Here is a 23,363-nt window from a genome sequence, read left to right as displayed (position 1 = left end):
ATTAACAGCTATCTTTATTTCAGATCTTAAAATAGCTGTAAAATTCTCTATTTCCTAATCCAAGCAGTCTTCTAACATGATCAGTTATGAATATGACCTGCTTTGGCAGTTAGCCCCCCAAATCTGAAAATGTATGAGTATCCTTACTGGTGAGCCAAAGGAAGAGGAACACTATGGTTATTATTCCTATTAAAATTTGACATCTACCAAACATACATACAGAACTAAAATTTAGCTGTAAGACAACATCTCTGTACTGTGTCAAATGCGAATTTTTGGCTTATGCATCTGACATGAATGCTGTACTGGAGATCAAGTAGCAAAGCCCTCCTCTATGGATTTGGTAGGCTCTCCACTTTGTAAGAGGTTTGGGGTTTTTTTTGTTTCCATAGAATCATAGAATAGCTAGGGTTGGAAAGGAACTTAAGATAATCTAGTTTCAATCCCTGTTTGTTTGGGTTGGTTGGTTGGTTGGGTTTTGTTTGATTTCCTTCATTTTAAAAATATCACTGACCTAAAAAATAAGGTTTGAGTGTTTTCTTTCGTTCTTGTTTTGTAGGGTCATAAGGCATGAGAGGAACATTGCTATAACAAGATACAGTATAGGAGAGTTACACAAAAGTATTTGCTCTATTGAATTTACAGGTACATTACTAAAATCAAGGCTGCAAGTCAGTCTCTCACCTTTTACAAAAATTGTAAAAATTATAAGAAAAAAAACAAGAATATGACAGAACCAATTAATCATGGTCCAGATTTAGCACTAATACAGTAGTAAAGACCAGACAGGAATTATCTCCAGTCTCAGAAATCATAACTGCTTTCCTGCAGCATATGTTTGAGTGTCTTCAGTTTACATAAATAATTTTTTTTTCCCCACTTTAATATGTATATTTATACTCTCTTCTCTCTATTTAGCTTTCCATATCTTTACACTCTGAAAAGCTGCTACCACAAATGCCCCTTCATTACATTAGCTGTTATCCTATCTTTGCAACCTTTCCCTGTGGGTCTTATCAAACTTGAGATGCAAACTAAAGTTGCAAGGTCAACTATCTCAATACCTCCCAGCTACCCACCACTCCTACAAGAATCTACAGAAGAGGAAAAAAAAAGTTGATGTTTCTTCTATCTCCCCTGTATTGAAATACTAAAAGCACTGAAGAGCCACCATCAAATCTCTCCTCATACATGCTACTTTATAATGTATAAGCAGCCCTTCCTTACAATTGCATGCATTACACATTCACAGTAAAAGCAAAATTGTCATTGAACTGTCTGGACAGAAGGGGAAATGAAAAGAAAGGGGCAAGGATTTTTTCTGTTGTACATATTACTCTGCAAATCCTCAAGGAGTCCTTAACCAGAAGATTTACCCCCTCATTTCAACTCCTTGTTTCTTTCCCCTGAAGATTAAGTGCCATGGAAAGAAGCCTTCAGAGCATGGTCCTTTAGACACCCTTGAGCCAGGGAGGGCCTGCACCTGGGCTTGGCTGTAAAGATGAAAAGAGTGCAGCAAGTCCCAGCTTTATTCCCCATGAGATGGGTCTGAAGAGCCATTAGCAAAGCAGGCCCTTCAAGTGTCTGAGGGAGAGAATAAACTCTGCTTGGTATTCATAAGCAGCCTTTCCCAGATAAAACTGCCAGCCCCAACTCTGGTATCTTTACAACAGCTATAAGGATCAGGACAACAGTATGAGCTGTTCATCGTTGCAGCCCTTGCTTCAGCTCTCCTCTGAGATCAAATATTGCACTATATTAGCACTTTTCCTTATGATAATGAGTGCCTTTAATTGGTACTTAGATAATTGCTGTGACCTGCTCACCAGGAGGCTGAGTCCCACACAGTTCAACACAGTTTCAGCTGAAGTCTTATCGGTCCACAGGAGGAAAGCTCAGCCTGCCTCTTCCTGCATGCACTACTCACTCACTCACCAGTTCAGCAAACCTCAAGTCCGCACCAGGACTGCAAAGTGAAGAGAGTAATCTAAGTGTGATACAGGGTAAGACTTTCTTATCTATCCTAAACATATTCTAAGCACTCCTTTATCTGACATGTCACTTCAGGAACTGGACAAAGAAATGTTTTCCAGTGTTTTTAATTGAAAAACATACTCAAATGGTGATATACTGCTTTGACTGTAAATGGTCAAATATTTCAGACAAAAGTAAACACAAGCACCTCTGACAAGTCTCCATCTGAATATTAAATTTCAACTGAAATATATTCAGAGAAGTTCAAAAACCACTAAGATCCCACTGGCAGATAGAACTCTCACTGCAGCTGTAATATTTCATCAAGTGTTGGATGGTTTATGTCATTTGTGTGGACAAAAGGAACATTTACTGTATCAGCAGATTCCTAAGTTTTCCAGCTCTGTTATTGACATGTGTAAGTGATACGATCATAGAACCATACAATAGTTAGGGTTGGAAAGGACCTTAAGACCATCTAGTTCCAACCCCTCTGCTATGGGCAGGGACACCGCACGCTAAATCATGTCACCCCAGGCTCTGTCCAACCTGGCCTTGAACACTGCCAGGGAGGAAGCATTCACAGCTTCCATGAGCAACCCATTTCAGTGCCTTGCCACCCTCACAGTAAAGAACTTCCTCCTCATATCCAATCTAAACTTCCCCTGTTTACATTTTAGCCTCTTACCCCTTGTCCTATCACTACAGTCCCTAATGAACAGTCCATCCCCAGCATCCCTATAGCCCTCCAGATAGTAGAAGGCTGCTATGAGGTCTCCATGCAGCCTTCTCTTCTTCAGGCTGAACAGCCCCAACTTTCTCAGCCAAAAACTATACAAAAAATGTGTGGGTTATCAATAATTGTGTTAAGATGCACTGGGTTTTTTATTATTAATCTACTAAAATGTTGTAAAGTTGGGGGTTATATCCCTAAGTAGAGACATGAAAAACATACCCCTACAAAAGTACAAAAAAACCCCTCAAACAATCTCTAAACCTAGCTGTAATTTCAGGTTTTACTACAGTGTGTTTATAAAAACACATCAGTTGAAGAGCAGCTGCTCTTTAACAAAGAGCATTTCATCTTGCTTTAGCTCTAGGATGCAAAAAACATGCTTTGCAAAGCAACATTATGGCAAAAAGCATTTGTAGATCAACATTACAAAAAAAAGCATTATGAAAGACCAAGAGCAAATTAAAGCTTTTACACAGCCTTGACTTTCTTTGATATAACGGAACATATGAAAGTAGATCTGTACAGGCTAAAGTGGATATGCATTTTTGTAGTAATGTTGTTTCCCTTGCCAATTTCCTATTCCTTTTGAAGAATTCAGACAGTAGCTACTACAACCAGTGCATGATGTTGACTGTTTCAAGCCTCTTTTCTTATAAAAGCTTTTATTCTTATGAAGAATATGTAGACAAATCTGGCAGCATGACAATTTTTTTTTTTTTTGCTACAGTAAAATTTTTGTGAATATGTTCTATATATCTATTAGTAACTTTCTAGGAAAAAAGTATACTCTTTGTAAGAATGTACACTTTGGGAAATATTTTTTAAAATATGTGTTGTTTGAATGCTGTGTAACTTTACAGAAGCTTTAAAAGAAATTCAATGCATTTAAAATGCTATATAAATCAACAGGCAGGATGAAGGGTCAACAGAGGTTAAACTGTCTGTCCTTCTTGACTACGTTCATAAATGTCTTTTCTAGCTGTACTTATAGAAACAACTGCAGTGTAACTTGGATATTAAAACCTCCAAGGAAACCAACAATAAATGCTGCTAAGAATTTCACAAGGGTGGGTGTTTTTTTTTCCTTAGGTGTTAATTAAATGATCATTTAACACTGAAATGTAAACACAACATTTTCATCTACTGACAGCATAGCCTATAATAAATCCAGGGTAATAAACGTCCTGGTGTTAATACTCTAAACCAAGTTCCCACAACACACTAAGATGCCTTGTCGTGTCTAAGGTTAAGCATCTAGACACAAAACAAAGATTGTGCCTACTCGACTTCCAGTTCAATTTTCCCATCGCCCAGTGACCTAGGTAACACTCTGAGCAATAAAGAATAAATTTAATTTCTCCAGCATTTTGTGAGGATTAAGAACAATTGTTGGCCTGAAATGACTTTTTATCCTTGGATTCTTTCTCTTCCAGAGCATTCCCCCAGTTCTAAAAGAAAATTCTGATGGTTTAAGACACAGAACAAACAGAACTTTAAATTAGGCTTTTTTCAATCAATTGGAACTGTTGGAGGGGAAGCAATCAAGCTTTCTTTGGACTTTTCTCAGCTATTCAGTTACTTTAGGCTTTAATCTTGCACTCGCAGAAGAAACCTACGATCATAGGGACAAGCCTCTATACTTTCACATTTTCTCTTGGGCTGATTTATTCCTCTTTTCTGTTGTTTTTTTTTTTTTTTTTTTTTAATCTAGATGACATGGCTGCACTTAAATGTCCACTCTGTGCAAGCCGAGACTTACAGATGTCCTCTTTATAATGTTTCACACCATGTTGCTGCACCACATAATAATGGCATTTCCTCCGACATGCCTTTTTACTTTTCATTACTTCCTTCACTGAGATTCAGTTTCCCACTTAACTCTTGCCTAAAAGGTTTCTTATGTCACAATTCACCAAAGCTTTCAAGGTTAACCCTCCACGAACAATCCAAGGACTGATACAGACTGGACATGAATATAGTTACAGGTGACTCAAAAGAGCTAATGAAATTTTTGTATTAAAAGGAATTACCTTAATTCTCTGCTTTGACCACTTACCACCAAAAATATGGAAGGCAATTATTAATGCTTGAGGCCAAATAGATGAAGGTAATAATGCCATAATAGCTAAAGCCAATCTCTGTCACTCTGAATGCCACCAGTTTATTTTAAAGGTTGAGTAATTAATATAATTAATGTTTTTATGAATACTGAAATGGCATTTCAATATCAACAGCTAACAGCATAAAAAAAAACCCACAGATATTTATGTAGGTCCAGAAGAATTGCCTTCAGCCATTTTTCTGTCTGCTTGGTGTTAAACATGATTTTTAAATGAATGTTAACAGTGACTAGAAGCAGTTTTGGGTGTTTGTTCTAATGAAAAATCAATAGTTATAAGTACCCCTACAGATGCCTTTCTCTGAAATTATTTTATCAGTTGGTATTGCAGATTACATAAAGATCTAGTCATTTTCTTAGTAGCAGAATTAGCTTACAGCCCTACAAAGTTCACCCAATTTGCGATCTTACCCCATAGCAAAGGAAACATTGCTTAAAGAAAAAAAATATTATTAAAGATATAAAAGCAAATTTAACTGATATTTAAAGACAATTCCCAACAATCTTAAAAATACAAGCATCCATCATAACAGCCTTCTCACAGGAAAGAAGTTTGTTTCCAAAGTTAAAAATCCCATGCTATTACATTTAACCTGATTTCTGTATATTTGGTGCACCATTTTTTTTCCTGCACAGTATGACAGGAGGTGCTGTGAAAATACACAAGAAATCATAGTTCAGGAAAAGCCTACAGATTAAAAGATTCTAAAACAAAGGAAAAGAAGATTAGAGTAGTGACATTTAAGTTGTATAATTGCACAGAGTGGCCATAGGGTTTTTTCTTACAACATTTTAAAAGTTCATTCGGGTTCCACCAATGCTTCCATCCAGCTAAATCCAAGGCCAAATGTTTGTGGCTGCTAGGACATAACTACTGCAAGTTTTACACCAAATGCATATATGTAATTCTTGTTCCTGTGCGCAAAAAAAAATAAATCACCTGCTGTATTGTACTAATTTTTACAACACTTTGAAAAGCTTTAAAAAGTCACCTTGCCATCTCTAACCCTACATAAATAGGGCTTATGTCTGAAGCAAAGCTACAGTGGTATTTGTTTTGCTCACTACATTGTAAAGGATTAATGAGTTTTTAATTTAGAAACATTACAGCAGAGAATTAGAACTGAAGGTAGAAGCAAATGGCACTAGGACAAGAGGAAGAAAAGCACATGCAAGCCAAATTCCATATAATTCACATATCTGCAGATTAAAAATAAGCAGGTGACAGAACCAACTATCACTATTTAGTGTCTTACGAAAGTTTCTTAGATCTTCCATGCCAGAAATCATTTCCAGAGAAGAGATATTACAGACCTAACAGAGGCAACATATTTTGAGTTACTTCAGTTTCTTCCTAACATTAATGTGCCTTAACAAGCCTATTTTTAATACCTATTATTTTATTTTTAGGTAGTCCTGTCTATCCATAGATTGTAATTATAGCAAAAAAAAAATTCACAACTATAACTGCCAGTGGGCTTGCAGCATGTGGTACCAAATTCACTCTGGAAACATTCCAGACTGGGGCAATAAGAGCTTGTGTTAGTACCAATGCACCACTGTAGCAAAGCTATGATAATGGTACTTCCACGCTGCAAAGAAGAGTAGCAATTACTTGTATATTAAATTAGAGTTTTCTTTTTAAATGCTGGCTTACGACAAAGCCAAAACTCTATACTTATACATATACCATATGCAGTATTTCCTCATTAAATAATAATTTTGAAAGACAGTTATCTTCTAAGAGCTATAGTCACTGTTCTGTTATTATACAAAATAATACTAGTAATAAGAGACTAGCTAGAATTAAAATTGGCATGTTCTTACCAACTTTATTGTTTAGATAAAACAATTTAAACTTTCTTGTATTTGAACTAAACCACTGTGGTAAAAAACACACCAGAAGTTAAACCACTAGCAGGATGGACACACTCTATGTTGTTTCTATTTACCTCTAAAAGAATAAGAGTCAAACCATATATTAAAAAAAATAATAATTTTGCCTTATATACAGGCTGCTAGAATGCCTCAGAACAAATAAAATAACTGAAACAAACGACTAAAAAAACCTCAACACATTTTCCTGGGAAGGGTATAGCAACAAGGTGGCTTCATAATTCATGTTTCAATAAATCTTTAATTGCTGCACATCCAGTACACTTCTGCAGTAAGGTAGAGCGCACCATAGTGTTACTGCAGCACATCCAGTAGTGGAAAAATGCCCATTACACTTATCAAGTGGTAGTTCCTTTAACAATATACTTGCAAAAGGAAAGAGATTCATCAATATTGTCTTTTGAAAGGCTCATTGGTTTTAACATCGAGAGACACCTGTCTGCAGTTGGAGTAAGATTTCAGAGACTTCGGGATAATGGGCATTTTTCTAATGAGCTATTTTGCTATTCAGTTGTTAAAACAGATTCAGACAGAAGATAAATATCTTTTCTACGTAACTATGACTATAGTCTCACCTGCCACAATAACTGTTAAAAGGGATATGACAAACTATAAATTAAAGTAGCTGCATTTAAGGCTTAACAGTAAGGAAACCAACAGTTTAAAATTGGCTGGTTTAACATGTTACATACACCACCTTTTTACCTCTTTTTTTTTTCCCAGTTACATTCCCATCCTTTTTTTTTTTTTTCTTCTAGGCAAAGGTAAAAAACAAAACAACACTCAGCAACTGATGCAAACCACAGGTTCTCCTGCAGCAGCTCAAAAAACAGACCCAAGAGCTACCTGGAGAACTTTCTTCCTCTTCGTGTCAGCTGCCCCAGCCTTCCCCACACCAGGGCTGGCGGCCAGGATGAGTGATGGTGTCGGTCTGACCAGACAACCGTAACCCTGGCAACTGCAACCTGCAATTCCTGCCTAACCATTGTGGGATTTATTGTGGTAGGGGCCAAAGAGGCCAAGAGTAAAATGAAGCAGAGAACTATGGTGTCTGACACATCTAGTACCACACACTTTAATCATAGCTGGCAGAAATTAATTCAGGAGGAATTTTTGCAAGGGCCCCCCATACAGCATGTGTTTTTTGTTGTTGCTATTGCTGCTGTTCTGGCCTAAGAGAGTAGTTTTTTTAAGGTTTTTTTGACCTTCAGTATTTTTTCTTTTAGTTATTAGATGATAGGAATTTTATTGAAATGACTAATAGACATCTCAAAACTGAGTGTTCAGTAATCTGACAACATTAAGATCTTTTTTCCTTTAAGAGGAGAAAAATCTTATTCACAGCATGCATCTTCTCAAGTACATGCATTAGAAGGAAAACATAATATAGGACCAAATCCCCTAGAAAGACTGTATTTTCAAAGCCAGCATTGCCTAACTTTCACAGCAAATAATGTTTACTAAGGAAACTTAGACTTGTAGTAAGCACAAGAAACGTAAATCAAAAGAGATGAGCTTTGTGCATGGAATTCAATCTCTGCATGCTACTGGTTAATAAAGGTACCTTTTAAAACTGAATTTTCAAACAGCTTTGGGTCCAGCACTTGATATCCTACAACAAATAGCAATCAATGAACTGTGATTTAACCAGCAAATATAAGCAGCCAAAACCTATTTGCCTCAGACAAGCACTCACTAGGCTTCAGGAGCTCTCTATACTAAGGTGCCATTGCTGATGCTAGACAAGTTAGTGTGCATGGGCTACAGATCACTGAAAACAACATATCCCCTTCTCGCAGAAGGAGGGATTGTTGAACAATGACTCTCATTACCCCTGGGCATTTACAACAGCACTTTTATTTTAACAGTATTGTATAAAAATAAATGTTTATGTACACTGTGCTTTGATACCTTGCTTGAAATTAACTTATAGTGCTATTAACATTGTTTTTAGCATTAACTACTTCCTACTGAAATATTTATGTCAAAACACCTTTGCAGGTAACTCTTGATGGGACAATCAGTTAAAATTATCCATTTTAACTAGTTCTAAGAGATTTCTTGGAAGCCTGCTAAGTGGGAAAGAAAGTAATGTGAAAAATAATTTATTTAATTACCTTTGAAACTTAAGTGTCTTTCGGCACAGAAAATAATGCACTGTCTCTTTTAAACTCTCAACCTATCGCTTTCCTTTACTTACACTTCCCATCTGTCAACAAGTGCTTGAAATTTTATTACACTGTCCTGTAGTTTATGCAGAGTTGGTATTATTTTACAGACTTCTGTTAATGGACTGGATAAATGGTAATGCTATTTAAACTAGTCTCCTGCTCCAGCAAACACAGCTGCAACTGTACTACTATTTCTAGGCAAACATCTTGACCTGAACACGCAGTGCTCTCTCAACCCGTCCAAAGAGAAATTGGAGCAGACAGCAAAGGGAAAGCATAGCCGGCCGCTGGCGGCAACCAACTGTGTCTAATCATAATTCATATACAGTGTACCCTCTTTCTTTTATATTACATTTAGGCTACACAACAAGCATATGTGCTTCTTCACCTGGCATCTCATTTATAGTCAAGGGTCAAATGGTAATTATTATTCACAGAAGCTCAATAGTATGTAGAAAACTCGCAGTTCCCATTGTTTGGTTAGCTGTTAAATGCCAAAAATAAATACTAAAACCAAAGCATACTATACTTTCATTGATCATGTTTAGAGAAGTTTAATTCTCTAAATACATGTAAGAACTTGCAATGATACATGTAAAAAAACAAATAATTTTATATACTTCATAGCCACCACGCTCCACAATTGAAAACTGACTGAGAACAGTTAACCAGCATCAATCCCTTTGTTGGCCTGACATTTTTTTAATTACAAATTCAGCATTAAGCAATTTTCAGTAGCACTCATTTTCTTTTAAACATGAATACATTATAGCCAGACATTCACTTTCATGGTCTGATCAACAATAACCCTTAGGCAGAGGAAATTTAATACTATGAAGCCAGTGATCTCTTGCTTTCCACCAAACACACTGTGAGCAGTTGTGTGCTTTATGTCAAAGGACATTAGGCATTTAAGACTAGCATCTATCAAATATACAATTCTGAATTAAATATATTCAAGTATGATTTTGCCTGAAGTGTGTATCCATTTTTTTGTCTGCAAATTGCATCTCATTTCTATTTTATATGAATTTAGATAACAAGCATTACACTATAGATGGAATAATAAAATGAACATAAATCCCTTTAATTTTCCTTCCTGATAGAAGTAATATCTTTATCATGCCTGATGGAAATAAGACAGACTCAATTGTTAATATATAAACCCACATATATTATAATACTATAGCACAGTAAAACATTTTTGTCAGAACAAAAGGCTTCAGGAGTTTTCTGGCCTAGTAATTTAACAACTCACTACATCTACAGGGAAGTTCTGGAAACAAAACATATATCCAAAGTAAACAAAAACACATACAACTAAATGTTGACACTAATAGAGTCATTTTCAGTTTACAACTTAATATTACTATAAGGGGGGAAAAAAAGAACTATTATTTCACAATATTAAAACAGAAATAATCTCCTAAAATATACAAGCTTCATTATATCATTTGTTGTCAAGAATATTTCCATATACTAAAGTGGAAACAAGTCAGAGGAACCCCACCTTCACTTATTTTTTTCCCCAAGCACACCAGAGGTGAAACTCAACAAAGTCAGCAATTTCAACAGCAAAAGTCCTACCTGAAGTCTAAAGAAATATATCAATATATATCTACTCAAACTAGGGCTGCATCTGTACAAGCTTTTCAAAGCCTACTTAAACATACTGTGTTATATCCCTCCCCTACCACCTTTAAGGTAACTTAAAGGTACCTTAGAATTTATTTTCTTACAGTAACTAATCATATACAACAAAAATCAATTCATTTTGTTCAACAGAAGTAAGTGGATTCTTAGAAGGGCCAATGGGTCAAAACATTAATTTCAAAATACTGCCAAGAGTGCAATATTATCAAACCAAATAACACAACCAAAGCAAATGCTCATTACCATATTTGATATAGTTTTTGTTTAAGTTAAAATATATGGTTTTTTTCCTTCCCAGAGGTGAAGTTACTACCTTTGTTGTCTTTGTGAGGGAACACAGGAGAGACTTCTCCACAGACCTGCCATTTGCCAACACAGTGATTTTTCTGGTCAAGTGCATACAGCCACGAAAACAAAACTTCAGAAAACCAAACTACTTATAAAGCGTGGTATCTCTGCAACAGAGTCTCCAGAGGCTCTCTTTTTTATCTTTCAAAACAGAAACAACAACAAAAAATACAAACCAGGAGAAAAGCCAAAGTGTTCTTTCAGCAAAACTTCATTACACAAGTGGGAATGGATGAAACAATATTTTGTCTCAAGCAACTACTGGTATCTAACCTAGATTAAAAAAAATAATAATCTTGAAATCTTGCAAAGCACTCAAAGATAACACTCAGCTTAAACACCACAACAATGTTCCTAGACGCATTTTAGCCCTGTCTGAGGCAAAAGTCAAAAAAACTAATGCAAGACAACAGACCAATTACAAATTTTCCAGAAAACTTGTTATTGCATCAAGCCTACTTACAGTCTGTATAACTTCGGCGTCCCCAGAAAGAGCAGTTCAGAAAGCAACTGAAGGTTATTTCTGTTTAGGCGCCTTTAGAAAGAGAAAGAAAAAGTTGTGTTACATTAAGGAGCCACAGCAATGCAATACAACCACTTTGAGCAGGCATCCAGTGCTGTAACAAGCTGATTTTAAAGACCAGAAAGGCTATGCAATGCTGGTCCATTAGCGGAGACATGGTCCACCAATAAATTTACCACGGACTAATTACATTTTCTGCTTTCCCCAACAGACCATATTACCTATTTTATGAAAGATTTTTGAATCTCTGTAGTGTGACTTAATCACTAAGTCAGGAATCTGTCATGCAACAACCAGAAAACTAAAAATAGAGATCAGCAGTGTAACTTCAATTCTCCAGCAACTCTGAGTTCCTCTTAGTATAATATAGCTGATAGATATTTTGTGACCATGAAAAGGTTTAAGGGAACATGTATCAAATGTACACACTAAGTTAAGTAATGAGGTCATGCATCTATAGATCCATATAACACATTATTTATTTATTATTCTATGATTCACATTATTTAAATGTGTTATATTTATTTTATTAAAAAAAAAAGTGAAAAACGCTGTTACAGAAACCCTGATCAAATAAAAGTCAGAAAAAAAAAAAAAGACATCCCAGCTTGTATTTGGCATTACAGGGTTGTTTTTTGTTTCCATGGTGCTTTTTTTCCTATAGCTATAAAGATACATGAAAGGGAAGTTAAATTACAAAAATCAAACAATCAGTTGTGCACAAGACAGCACAAAACAAAAACTACCACTAGGATCTGGAAGGTACTCCATCTCTCTGTGAATTTTCTCACTAAGCATGCTGACCAAGGCCAAAAATGCCTAGTTTGAGGTGTTCAGAGTTCAAAGCCTACTGCATTAGAGCCAGAAGCAACACAACCACCACTAGCCAAGACAAATATATCTATCCCATATTCATGATTCTTTAAATATACAATGCACATTATTCCCTCTAATGTGTATAAGTGACAGCCCTGGAACATGCACTGATACCTGTAAGAATTTAAGTTCAAAACAGGTTTTTGGTGAGTTTTAAGCAATGCACCAGATATGCCATCTTCCATTTAAGTAAACCTACATACCGAAAAAGTTTTGTCCTATCAACCTCATCACAAATCCCAGTTTGTAATACACGGTGTTTCTCAATACAATAATTCATGGCATTCCTGGACACCAGACTGCATGGTATTATCTGATATTTATTTATCCTTACAGTGGGTACATTACATATGTCAACAGACTGTTGCCAAAACGTTCCACAAAGTGAAATAGAGATCATTAACTGCAGTTTTGCAAAACTAAGTTTTAGAATTTCATAAAGATTCAGAATTTCTCGTTTGCTTGTCTTCAGGCTGAATTTAAACTACTAAAGCCTCTTTAGCCTCACAGGGCTCATTTATAAGCCCTGCTCCATCTAAAGGTCTTTCCAATGCAAGTTTTCCCATAAATTCCCATGCAGATACACACACACTCAAAACCCAGTTTTAAGTAGCTGCATGGTATAGTTCACCTAATTATTGCTCCCTTAAAGTTTAACGCAACTACTGATGAGGGTGATATAAACTGAAAAATATTCTTTACATACCCAAGGTTTGCTCCTGTATTTCAAAATATAAGCAAGCAATTAGCTTTTTGAGATCTAGGTATCTGTAATTCTCCATTTTTAGGTTCCTTTTTGTTAGTCAAGGACCGGAAATCCTAATTTCATGTGGAAGAAATTTAAATCATGCATTTACAAGATAAAGACAATTTAGAGTGAAAGAAATCCTGAAAAGGAAGCACTACAGTACTGGGATAAGATGGCTGAAGATACAACTTAAGGCATAGAAAAATAGGCTTAATCAAAGCAAAAGAAAAAAATAAAATAAATAAATCTGTACTGTGATCTTGGAAGTCAGATTTCCAAATCAGTGGAAGTGAAATTTTCAATATAAAAGAAAGAGCTATGAAGAAATTAATGACTAGTGAAAGACTTGATTTGAACATTGCTTAAAAGAAAACCTTATTGACATAAATAAGTGATACATTTTAGTGTTTGTGGGTTGACTGCATTTTCAAATCAGATCATTTAAAAACAGACATTTTTCTAACTTGTAGTAAATTTATGCATAAAAGTATATACTAGGACCACAAAAAATGTAGTAGGAAGAAAAGTGTTTCAAAGTTATTTTTTTGTGATCAGAAAAGAATAATGCGAAAATAGAGTTCTTAGACACCAAACCTGGACAAATGGTTAAATAAAAAAGATATAAAGCTTATTCATCCCTTCTCTTTGCTAAATAGTTAAGACTTAAACCTGAAAGTCCACTGTTACGATCGAAAAATACATGGGAACACATTAGGGGTAAAGACTTTGGGAAGTTAGTCTCTAATCAGAAGCTATTAGGGCCAAAAAGTTCTGTTGATATTTAAGGACTGTATCAAGTTCAGATACTAGAAAACAATGGCTAGCTGTAACTGAAGGGGCAAAGAAAGTATACGTCTTTCTGCAAAAGTTCCATATAATTAAAAAAAAATAAAAATAAAAAAAGGCACTGTAGTACAGAGTATTAACTGATTCTTCAGGAAGGCTGCCTTTCACTAAATCATAGAATGGTTTCAGTTGGAAGGGACCTTAAAAGATCATCTAGTTCAAACCCCACAGCTGTGGGCAGGGACACCTTCCACTACTCCAGCTTGCTCTAAGCCCCTTTCAACCTGGCCTTGAACACTGCCAAGGATGGGGCAGTCACAGCTTCTCAGGATAACCTCTTCCAGTGTCTCACGACACTCACAGTAAGCAAATTCTTCCTAATATTTTAATCTAACCTCTTCCAGTTTAAAACCATTCCCCCTTTTCCTACCCCTATGTGCCCTTGTAGAACGTCCTTCTCCAGATTTCTTGTAGGCCCCTTTATGTACTGAGTACTGTTATAAGGCCTCCTCAGAGTCTTCTCTTTTCCAGGCTGAACAAGCCCAACACTCTCAGCCTGTCTTATGAGAGTTGCTCCAGTCCTCTGACCATCTTCGTGACCTCATATGGACCCACTCCAACAGATCCATGTCTTTTCTGTACTAACAACTGCAGAGCTGAACGCAATAGTCCAGGTGGGGTCTCCTGAGAGCAGAAGCAGGGAAGCATATGCTTGGACTTGCTGGCCACACTCTTTTCAATGCAATGTATTTTCAAAATGTAACAAGAGTCTTACAAGGACAGAATTAAGATCACTTTACGATAATTCACAAGCGGAATATTCGTGTTAGTACATAACTTCCTATACAAGCAGTTAATACCTCAGATCAGGAGTTGCTGTTATTACCTGCAGTTCTCATGGCCCACACAACTGAGCATGCTGTTAACATACTGATGCATGTGCTGCTGTACAGACTTTAAAAATCTAAGTTAAGTACAATAAATCAAATCCATGGATTAAAGTAACAATAAACATCACTACCCTCTTGACTCAACAGTTTCTACCAAGTGTACTCGGAACTTAGAAATGGTGTTTCAATGTACGTTTTTACTTTGCCCTTCACAAAATGAAAGCATTTGTTATTTGAGTGAATTGAGGAAACATACAAGTTAAATAAATTACTGATCTTTAATGAATGTTGTATTTGTAGCTTCTACTTCGAATGATTCCATCCCACTTTAAGTTTTTTTTAGAGCAAAGCTTTTCTACCAAAAAATCTGACCATTACTTATTGCCTGTGCCCAAGAATATCAAACATTGCCAGTTTTCATGAAGGAAATTATGGGAAATATTTCCTTTATCATACTTCAGAAAGAGGCTTCAGCTATTCTTTACACCTAACAAGTTATAACAGATGTTTTCAAAGGGGTCAACTTGCTGTCCTTAAGTTTTCTGCAAGATTTTATGAACAGAACTTCACTGAAATTAATTTTTCAAGATTATAATAGATAGTTCTGTTTAAAAAAATACTATGAATTCACACACAAGTGAAGGAATTAAAAAGGACACAGGGTTTATCTGGAATACACAGACTAATAAATATCCAAACACACAACAACTTCCAGTTCAACAGTCATTAAGAGTTCTTAATCTTTGAGACAGAATCACACTAGGAGTTCAGAAAACACATTCCTATTTTAAAACAATTCACCAGCATGCACGGTTCTCCAATAATTCCACTTTTTCAGGTGACCTCATGCTTAATTCTGCCTGAAAGCAATACCTATCCAGAGGACACAGACATAATGGAGCGAGTGAGAAAAGCATGATCCCCTTTCTCCCCAGAGCTGAAACCAGAGGTAAGCACAGATGGATTCATAACTACATGCTGCAAAGAACCACAGTTACTGCAGTGTAAAAACAACCAGAAACACTCCACATTTTCTTTCAGTGTGTGCTGGCAGAGACCTCATCGCAGCTACCTAGCAGGCAGCATCTCCCCCAGAACACCCTAAGAAGAGAAATTTTGGTTTCATCAACTGAATTGCTCTCCAGACCCGACATGAAGTTCAAGGTGAAGCACTGAGGAACAGTGATGAGCAATTCCATACTGCTACCATTCAGTTTCCAGACTGAGCTAGAAAAATTCATATTCCTCAAGCAATGGCAGATTGCTCAGAAGAGATGAGGTGTTAGTGGTGCAAGCAACAAAAAAGTGCACTGGACAATCTCTTAACACTCCAATACCTTGAAGTACAAAGTCCCTTGGTTACACGCAGAAACATCATATCACTCTTTCAGTTTAAGAAAGCTGAGGCACAGGTGCAAGTATACATAGCTTTCTTCTGTTCCCAAATGAATCTTTAGGAAAAACACTGGGCAAATTGACATACTGGCACAGGTAAATTTTTGAGCTCTTCATGATGAATTTAAGCAAATTCCACACACTACCAAAAGTACACAAAGCATTTAAAGTACTTCAGCTTAAAGCTCCCAGAGCTCACTCTTCTAAACACAGTAAAGACTAGAAAAGCATCTTCAAAGTGAAGTGATAGAAGTAGTATACAGAATGATCATTTAAGAACGAGGAAGGAATCTTGACAGATGACAGGTGAAATTACTGTTAAAAGAAAGCCTGATACCAACAGGCAGATAAAAAGGAGGTGCATGCAAGCAACAGGTTACATTGTGAAGCAGGCAACAGTAAAGTAAGCAAAAAAATTGGCTTAATTTGATTTACTGGTTCTGAAGAGGCTAGATTTGCACAAATAGGCAAATATCTTAGTTTTACTTGTCAACTACAAGCAACCAGAGGATATGTAGTGGATGACAGAGTCAGAGGTAAACTACAGCAAGATCCCATTACTCTCCCAGTAACACATATCTTAACCCACTGAAGCCTGGCCACGTCATCAATACATTCTGACATCTCTCCCAAGTCGTCATGCCACAATCACTGTGACCCAGCATCACTCATGCATGTGGCGGGGGGGGTCAGAATCTTAATTATACTGTCTGCAGTATAATCATCTGTTGCTGTAATTCACAAACAGGTATGTATTTATTTCTCAGACTTGGTTACAACCTTCACTGCAACTTGCTTCTGATTCCACTGTAATCTACAACATACAGCCAGAGCAGCTGTCTGGGACTGCACAGCCTCAGTAAATAGTTCCAGTACTTGACTGTCCTCATGGTGAAGAAGTTTTGCCCTTCTAAGTGTCCTAACCTTCCATTTCAAGTTATGCTTCTCTCACTACAGCAATGAGCCTAGACTGAGCTTTTTGATAACCACATCATAGGTGCTGAAAGGGTGATATTTTATCCTTCACAAGTCATCTTCTAGTGGGTTTTAGTTCAAGTAGATGTAATTCTAGACCCCTAACTTCTCAAGTTAAGAGCTGTTCCAAGGAAATTATAAATCTTTAATTAGAAACAGCCTATCCCACTGGGTGATAAAGACTAAGAGCCTTTCAAAACTCTAAATACAAGGCAGAGATGCATTTCGTTCTAACACCATTGCTTCAGGAAGGAGGATAGAAGGCTTCCAAACTCACGCAAAGTTAATGATACCTTAAGTCATTATTTTTCATTCCTCCTTTGAAGTTAGCTGAAAGTAGTGTAAATACCCTATCTGCACATACAAACACAGCACTGCATAGCTTAGAAATCTTACTCTTCAAAGGAGCACACCCACACCCACTGTTTGTCAGCAGAAGACATTACTATCACACCCATTTGAAAATACCATATAACATCTTTTCACTGAAGCTCATTTGCAAACTATGCCTAAATATTAAAAGCACACATTTTAATTATATTTCAATTTTAAATTAAAGGACATGCCAGTGAATGACCTGGCCATGCCATCAATCCATTCTGACATCTCTCCCAAGTTGTCATGCCACAATCACTGTCATCTAGCATTACTCATTCATGGGGGGCGGAAGGAGGAAAAAGAAAATCATGTGTTCATGCAAGAGAAAAAGAAAATTGTAACAGTGCTCATACAACAGTACATCTACTCACAAGGACAGAGCCTACCAGACTCCTCAAGTAGTTCCAACAGGTTACAAGGATACACATTACCTGGAAAGGTCTAACACCAGTTCAGGCTTTATGAGCTCAGGATATACAGAATCAACCTATAAAATTACCCAAGTGTCTTAAAAAAGAAAGCTAGCACACAGCACCTGAATCATCTCTATGAACTGGTTTAACCATGAAAACATAAAAACCTGACCTTAGATATATAGGGTCAGAATAATAGATATCAGAATAAGAGATGCCTATTTCCTCACCAGAGGACTTTACACAGAGCTTGACTTACACTTATGTCTGCAAAGAAGGCAAGCCTTATCGCTCTTCTGTATAAAAATGTGCTGCTGTTTCTGCCAGAGGCAAAGAACATCTGCGCATCCATGTCCAAAGCTACAGTCTACTGAACCTCAACACTTTTGGCAAATGCTGCCTGCGAATGTGATTTGCATGAACACATCATCAAGTAAGAAGGCCTAGGAATTAAGAGCTAAGCGAAAGATCATGCCAGTTTTTCCATTAAGAATTCTCTGCAAAGACCTTCTTGTCCCTAGTCAAGCTATTCATAATCTCATTAAATCTAGCAATATCAAGTTAACTGACCACATGAATAAGAACTGGAATCTGAGAAGTCAGAGCTGATCTTGCAGCATTTGGATGCCCAAGTCAAAACTATCTCCAGCTCAAGAACCACTTAACTGAGGCTCCATTTTCCAGGCAAAATAGTGACTAACAAAGATATCTAAGTTTCAATATTACATGAAATACCAAATTAGATGTTTTAATAAAAGAAAAAAAAAAGTTCTGCAAGGAAGAAGAACATAGATACTACTACAATACTAAAAACTCAATTTCTTACTTGGGTAGGAAGTGACGGAAGTTACTTTGCAAACTTTACTACTACACAGTACTAATGTACATAACTTAAACCCTAACATATTTTGTCCTTCATTTTCTTCTCATATGGCACTGATGTCAAGTCCAGAATTACCACATTCCTCCCCTACCCCAATCAATTCTCCATACATTATGCAGAACAGTACTTTGCACAGAAAATCAGGAGTCTATACTCACTTTGCTTCTTTTTCCAACTAGAACAAAGCTCTTTGTGTAGTTGGGGTTTTGCTTTTTTTTGTTTTTACTACAAAAAAGAGAAAAACATATGGCTATTTTCTGGAAGTTCCTGTATTCCCTGTTGTTTCAAGAGAAAAAATAAAGTAATCTATAAATAGCTGGTTATTACTTATTAATTTTGCCTATGGCACTAAAAGCGTGGAAAGAAAGGCAAAACCCAGGAAACTAGAGGCTGGGCAACCTCACCTCAATGCCTGGGAATGTGATAGAGGAAACAGAAGCTATTTCTAGGCACAGAAAGGACGAGATGATGACTGGGAGTAGTCAGCATGGATTTGCAACTGGGAAGATAATGCCTGACCAGCCTGCTAGCTTCCTACATAAGTAACTTGGCAGATGAAAGGAAGGCAGTGGATGTTATTTATCTTGACTTCTGTAAAGCTTCTGACACCGTCTCTCATAACAGTTGTCCTCATAGGTAGACTGAGTAAGTAAAGGCTACAAAAGCAGATAGTGAGGTGGACTGAAAAACTGTCTGAAGTACCAAGTTCAAAGGGCTGTGATCAGTGGCACAAAGTCCAGGTGAAGAACAGTCACTAGTGATACAACCCAGGGGTTAGTATCAGAGCCAGTACTATTCAACATCTTCATCCCCAGCCTGGAAGATGGGACAGAGTACACCCTCACCACATATGCAAAAGATACAAACCTAGAAGGAATGAGTGATGCGACAGGTATGCATGCTGCCATTCAGAGAAACCTGGTCAAAAAAGAACCTCATGAAGGTCAAAAGGAAAACGCAAAGTCCTGCACCTAAGGAGGAACAACCCGATACACCAGCATACACTGAAGAACAAGCTGAAAATCAGAGAAAGGTCTGTGGTTCTGGTGAACAAGATTAAACTGGAGCCAGCAATACGCCCTTGACACAAAGGCCAACAGTATCCTGGGCTGTATTAGGAAGGGCACTGCCAGGAGGTCAAGGTAGGTGATCCTTCCCCTCTACTCAGCACTGGTGAGACATGTAGGGAGCTGTGCCCAGTTCTGGACTTCCCACTACAAGAGAGACATGGACATACTAGACAAGTCCAGAAAAGGGCCATGAAGATGATTAAGCAGATAGAAACACCTGCCACAGAGGGAGAGTTTGAGAGCTGGGACTGTTCAGCCTGAGGAAGGGAAGGCTCAGAGGAATCTCAATGTGTATAAATATATCATGTGTATAAGTGATGCATCTAGTTCACAAGTAAGGAAAACTGGGCCACATAGTCTCAGACTTGAACACTGAAAGGACAAGAAGCAACAGGCACAAATCAAAATACAGGAAATTACATTTAAACATGAAAGTGTTTGACCGTGAGGGTTGTCAAACACTGGAATAGGTTGCCCAGAAAGGCTTTTGATTCTTCATCACTGGAGACATTCAAAACCCATCTGGAAATAGCCCTTAGCCATCTTCTCTCATCGACTGTGCATTAATCAGTGGCATGGGACTATCTACAGAGGCTACTATCTACAGAGGCTACTTCAAACCTCCACAATCCTGTGAGACTAATCCATTGGATTTTATTCTATAAAGTGTACCACAAAGAAGGAAACATAAGTTACAAAACCTCCGTAAAGAAAGAGGATCACATACCAGACGAAGCAAAGCTGATGTCTGACAATACCTGGAATTACTTCCAAAGTAAAAAAAAAAAAAAAAAAAAAAAACAACACAACAAACAAACAAACAACAAATGAACTAAACAGGCAAAGAAGGAGGGGAGGGGAAGTTGATCCATTAAATAGAATTTATCTAGAGTTTGGACAGATTTCTTTTCAAAAGGCAAGAGCCTGCAGATAGTCCAGATAGGCTTGTAACTGTCTTTCTGGCACTGAATTACCACAGTAAGTCTTCATTTCAGTATTTTTCTGTAGCACCTGTACAGACATCCTGCCAAACTGAAATCAGAAAGACTGGTATGTCTTACAGAAAACTTAAGGGAAACTTTGCCACATTATATTCGACTATCAGTCCAGACCATTATTAAAGACAAGACAGCAGAATGCACTACATACTATGAAGGAAAGCATTTCTTCTGATGACGTTTCAAACACTTTTCATAATAAGTGAGGTAATACAAGAGTATGAGTCACTGAAGTGGCAGCCATGCAGCCAGATCCCTCATACATTTTGGAGTTTAACCGTAAAATTCCAGATAGAACTGTGGCTTCTGCAGTCAAAATAAGGAGTGCCTTAAAAATTCTTTCAAATATGTTATATTAAAATGTAATGACAGCTCAGTTTTCACCTGTGACCATCTAACATTAAACCTGTTTTGTTGGGTTTTTCTTAATTTTGCACTGGCTCTGCAACAGATAAATATGACTTTTACAGAGTAAAACTAAAATGCAGCTTTAGTTGTAAGCTTTAACATCAGTGCTCTACAGCATCAGTTTAAAATAGTTTCTGAACACAAACGCTATTTGAAATAAAAACATTACAACAGTTCTATAGAATCAGACTTGGTTTCAATGTTTTGCAACAGTGCAAATTACCCATTTCAGAGGAAGCAAGAAAGAGGAGCATCCAGCAAACAGTCTCACAAAGGATGAGCACAAAACAGATGTGGGAAAAATAAACAGCCTTCCTGCCCTGGAATTTGTAAAAAGGTCTGCAAAGAGCAAACAGGACTTCTCACTGCCGTTTGACTTCTAGACCTGTAAAGGGAGTCCCATGAGAAAAAGACACTCAGATGAACGAAATATACTAAAAATAATAGCAGACATGTACAAGGCTTTTAAAAGAACACTGTTCATTGTTTCATCAAACATTTCATAGTTTTCTTCAAAGTGTAGCTATAATCTGATTTTAAAAATTCTGTAGAACACCACATCTTTTTAAATAGCATCTTCAAAGACCGCCTTTTCCTGTTTCTGATTTAACAGACACTTTCAGAGAAGTTATTGGAAGTTGCTTTGACAGAAGTCTGCTAATACAGAATAATTACTGTAGTTTGTTTTGGTGGGTTTTTTTTTAATTTAAACTATAAATACAGGTGTCCCTGTACAATTCATGTAAGATGGTCTTGCATTCCTCCAGTAAGTGATTAGCACTGCAGGCTCTGTGGTTTCCTTCTCGCTCTAAGAAGAGGAATGTGCTATGCATTGCCCTTAAACTACGTAGGATTAGTGAAGAGAAGGATTTTTCACGTCCGTGATTAACAAGGAATAACGGTTCCCCCCCTTCAGGGCTGTTCAAAAACTGTATTCTCTACCTCATTATTCTTCCACTACCTATCACACATGCATGACGGTATTAACCCTTCAAATGCTCATACATTCAGACAGAAGTCAGACAGGTGATTAGGTATCAATGTTTTCTGGAGAAGAAAAATCAAAACGTCAAGCAGTCTTAAAAAAAAGCAAGCACATGCAACATGCCTCAGGTGTTTGGCAGTCCAAACTATCCTTCCCGATTACAGTAGTCAGAAACTGTTCAGAATGTACCTCAACTGAAAAATAACTCTTGGGCTTCAGTAACAAACTTGCATACCAAAACAAAGACCAGGACTCAGTGAGAAAAGAAACTGGAGACCAACTTCTAGCTAAAGAGGTAAGATTTCATTTTAACAGTTCAGTACAACCTTCATATTATATAATATGAGGTCTTACTACTAAAAGAGCTGTTTTCATTGAGTACATATAGTCAAGCACAACTAGATGAAATTCTGTCCATTTACTGGCTATTCTTTTGGCTATGATTGTGATACAAATGATTCCTGGAACAGTAGTAGTGACTCCACTGCTAATCTAGCAGTTTTTTCACCAGGGTCCTAAAATTAAACAATAAACTTTAAACTTCACACTCAAGCATATGTAAACTGGGGGGGGAGAAGGAGGGAACAACCAAAACCCCAAGTTTTGCTTCAGCTAGAACTCCATCATAGACAACATTTGGCTTTTTTTTTTTTCAGAAGTCCCTGCTCCTGAACCTTGATCATGTAACTCCATAGAAGTGAAATCTGTGGGGGTTCAATATTTCTTTTTTTCAACTGAAGTATCAGAAATTCAACATCAGAAAGAAAATTTCAGACCAAAACTAATTATTCTGGGATAAAATTATTGATTCAGCTCACATTTAAAAACTCATAGAAAATCCTGCTATTCCTCTTTTTAAAGGTACTATTTTCCTATTTGGAAGTTATGTTATGGATAGAGGTAGTTAATTGGAGTAAAACTGCAATCTCATGCCACACATCAATACACAACAAACAGTTAACAAATAGATTTATTTTAATCTCTGGAAAGCATGTTTTATCCTAGATGGGACATTTTATTTCTTAGTCTATCCTGCTATGCATGTCTTTGTAAGGTGAGAATCTCTGTAAAACACTGTACACTCAGAGACAGTGGATTTGGTTTTACCATTTCAAAGCAAGCTTAGTGATTTAACGTA

At 36.9% G+C, this 23,363-nt stretch overlaps 1 protein-coding gene across 7 annotated transcripts in view; it reads right to left on the bottom strand.

Annotated features, from left to right (window-relative positions):
- The window catches only part of SLIT2 (slit guidance ligand 2), a 266,925-nt gene that overhangs the window by 233,161 nt on the left and 10,401 nt on the right, over positions 1-23,363 (bottom strand). For all 7 annotated transcript variants that reach the window (XM_061379837.1, XM_061379839.1, XM_061379838.1 and 4 more), the window contains exon 4: positions 11,361-11,432. In XM_061379837.1, coding sequence (XP_061235821.1) covers positions 11,361-11,432 — 72 coding nt within the window. The remainder of the gene's footprint in view (positions 1-11,360; positions 11,433-23,363) is intronic.

This window comes from Neopsephotus bourkii, unplaced genomic scaffold, assembly GCF_033783945.1.
Source record: "Neopsephotus bourkii isolate Nb327-2 ecotype Australia unplaced genomic scaffold, CSIRO-AGI_Nbou_v1 NB_1780, whole genome shotgun sequence".
Lineage (NCBI taxonomy): Eukaryota > Metazoa > Chordata > Aves > Psittaciformes > Psittacidae > Neopsephotus > Neopsephotus bourkii.
The sequence above is the reverse complement of the archived record's forward strand: the minus strand, read 5'-3'. Positions and strand labels throughout refer to the sequence as shown.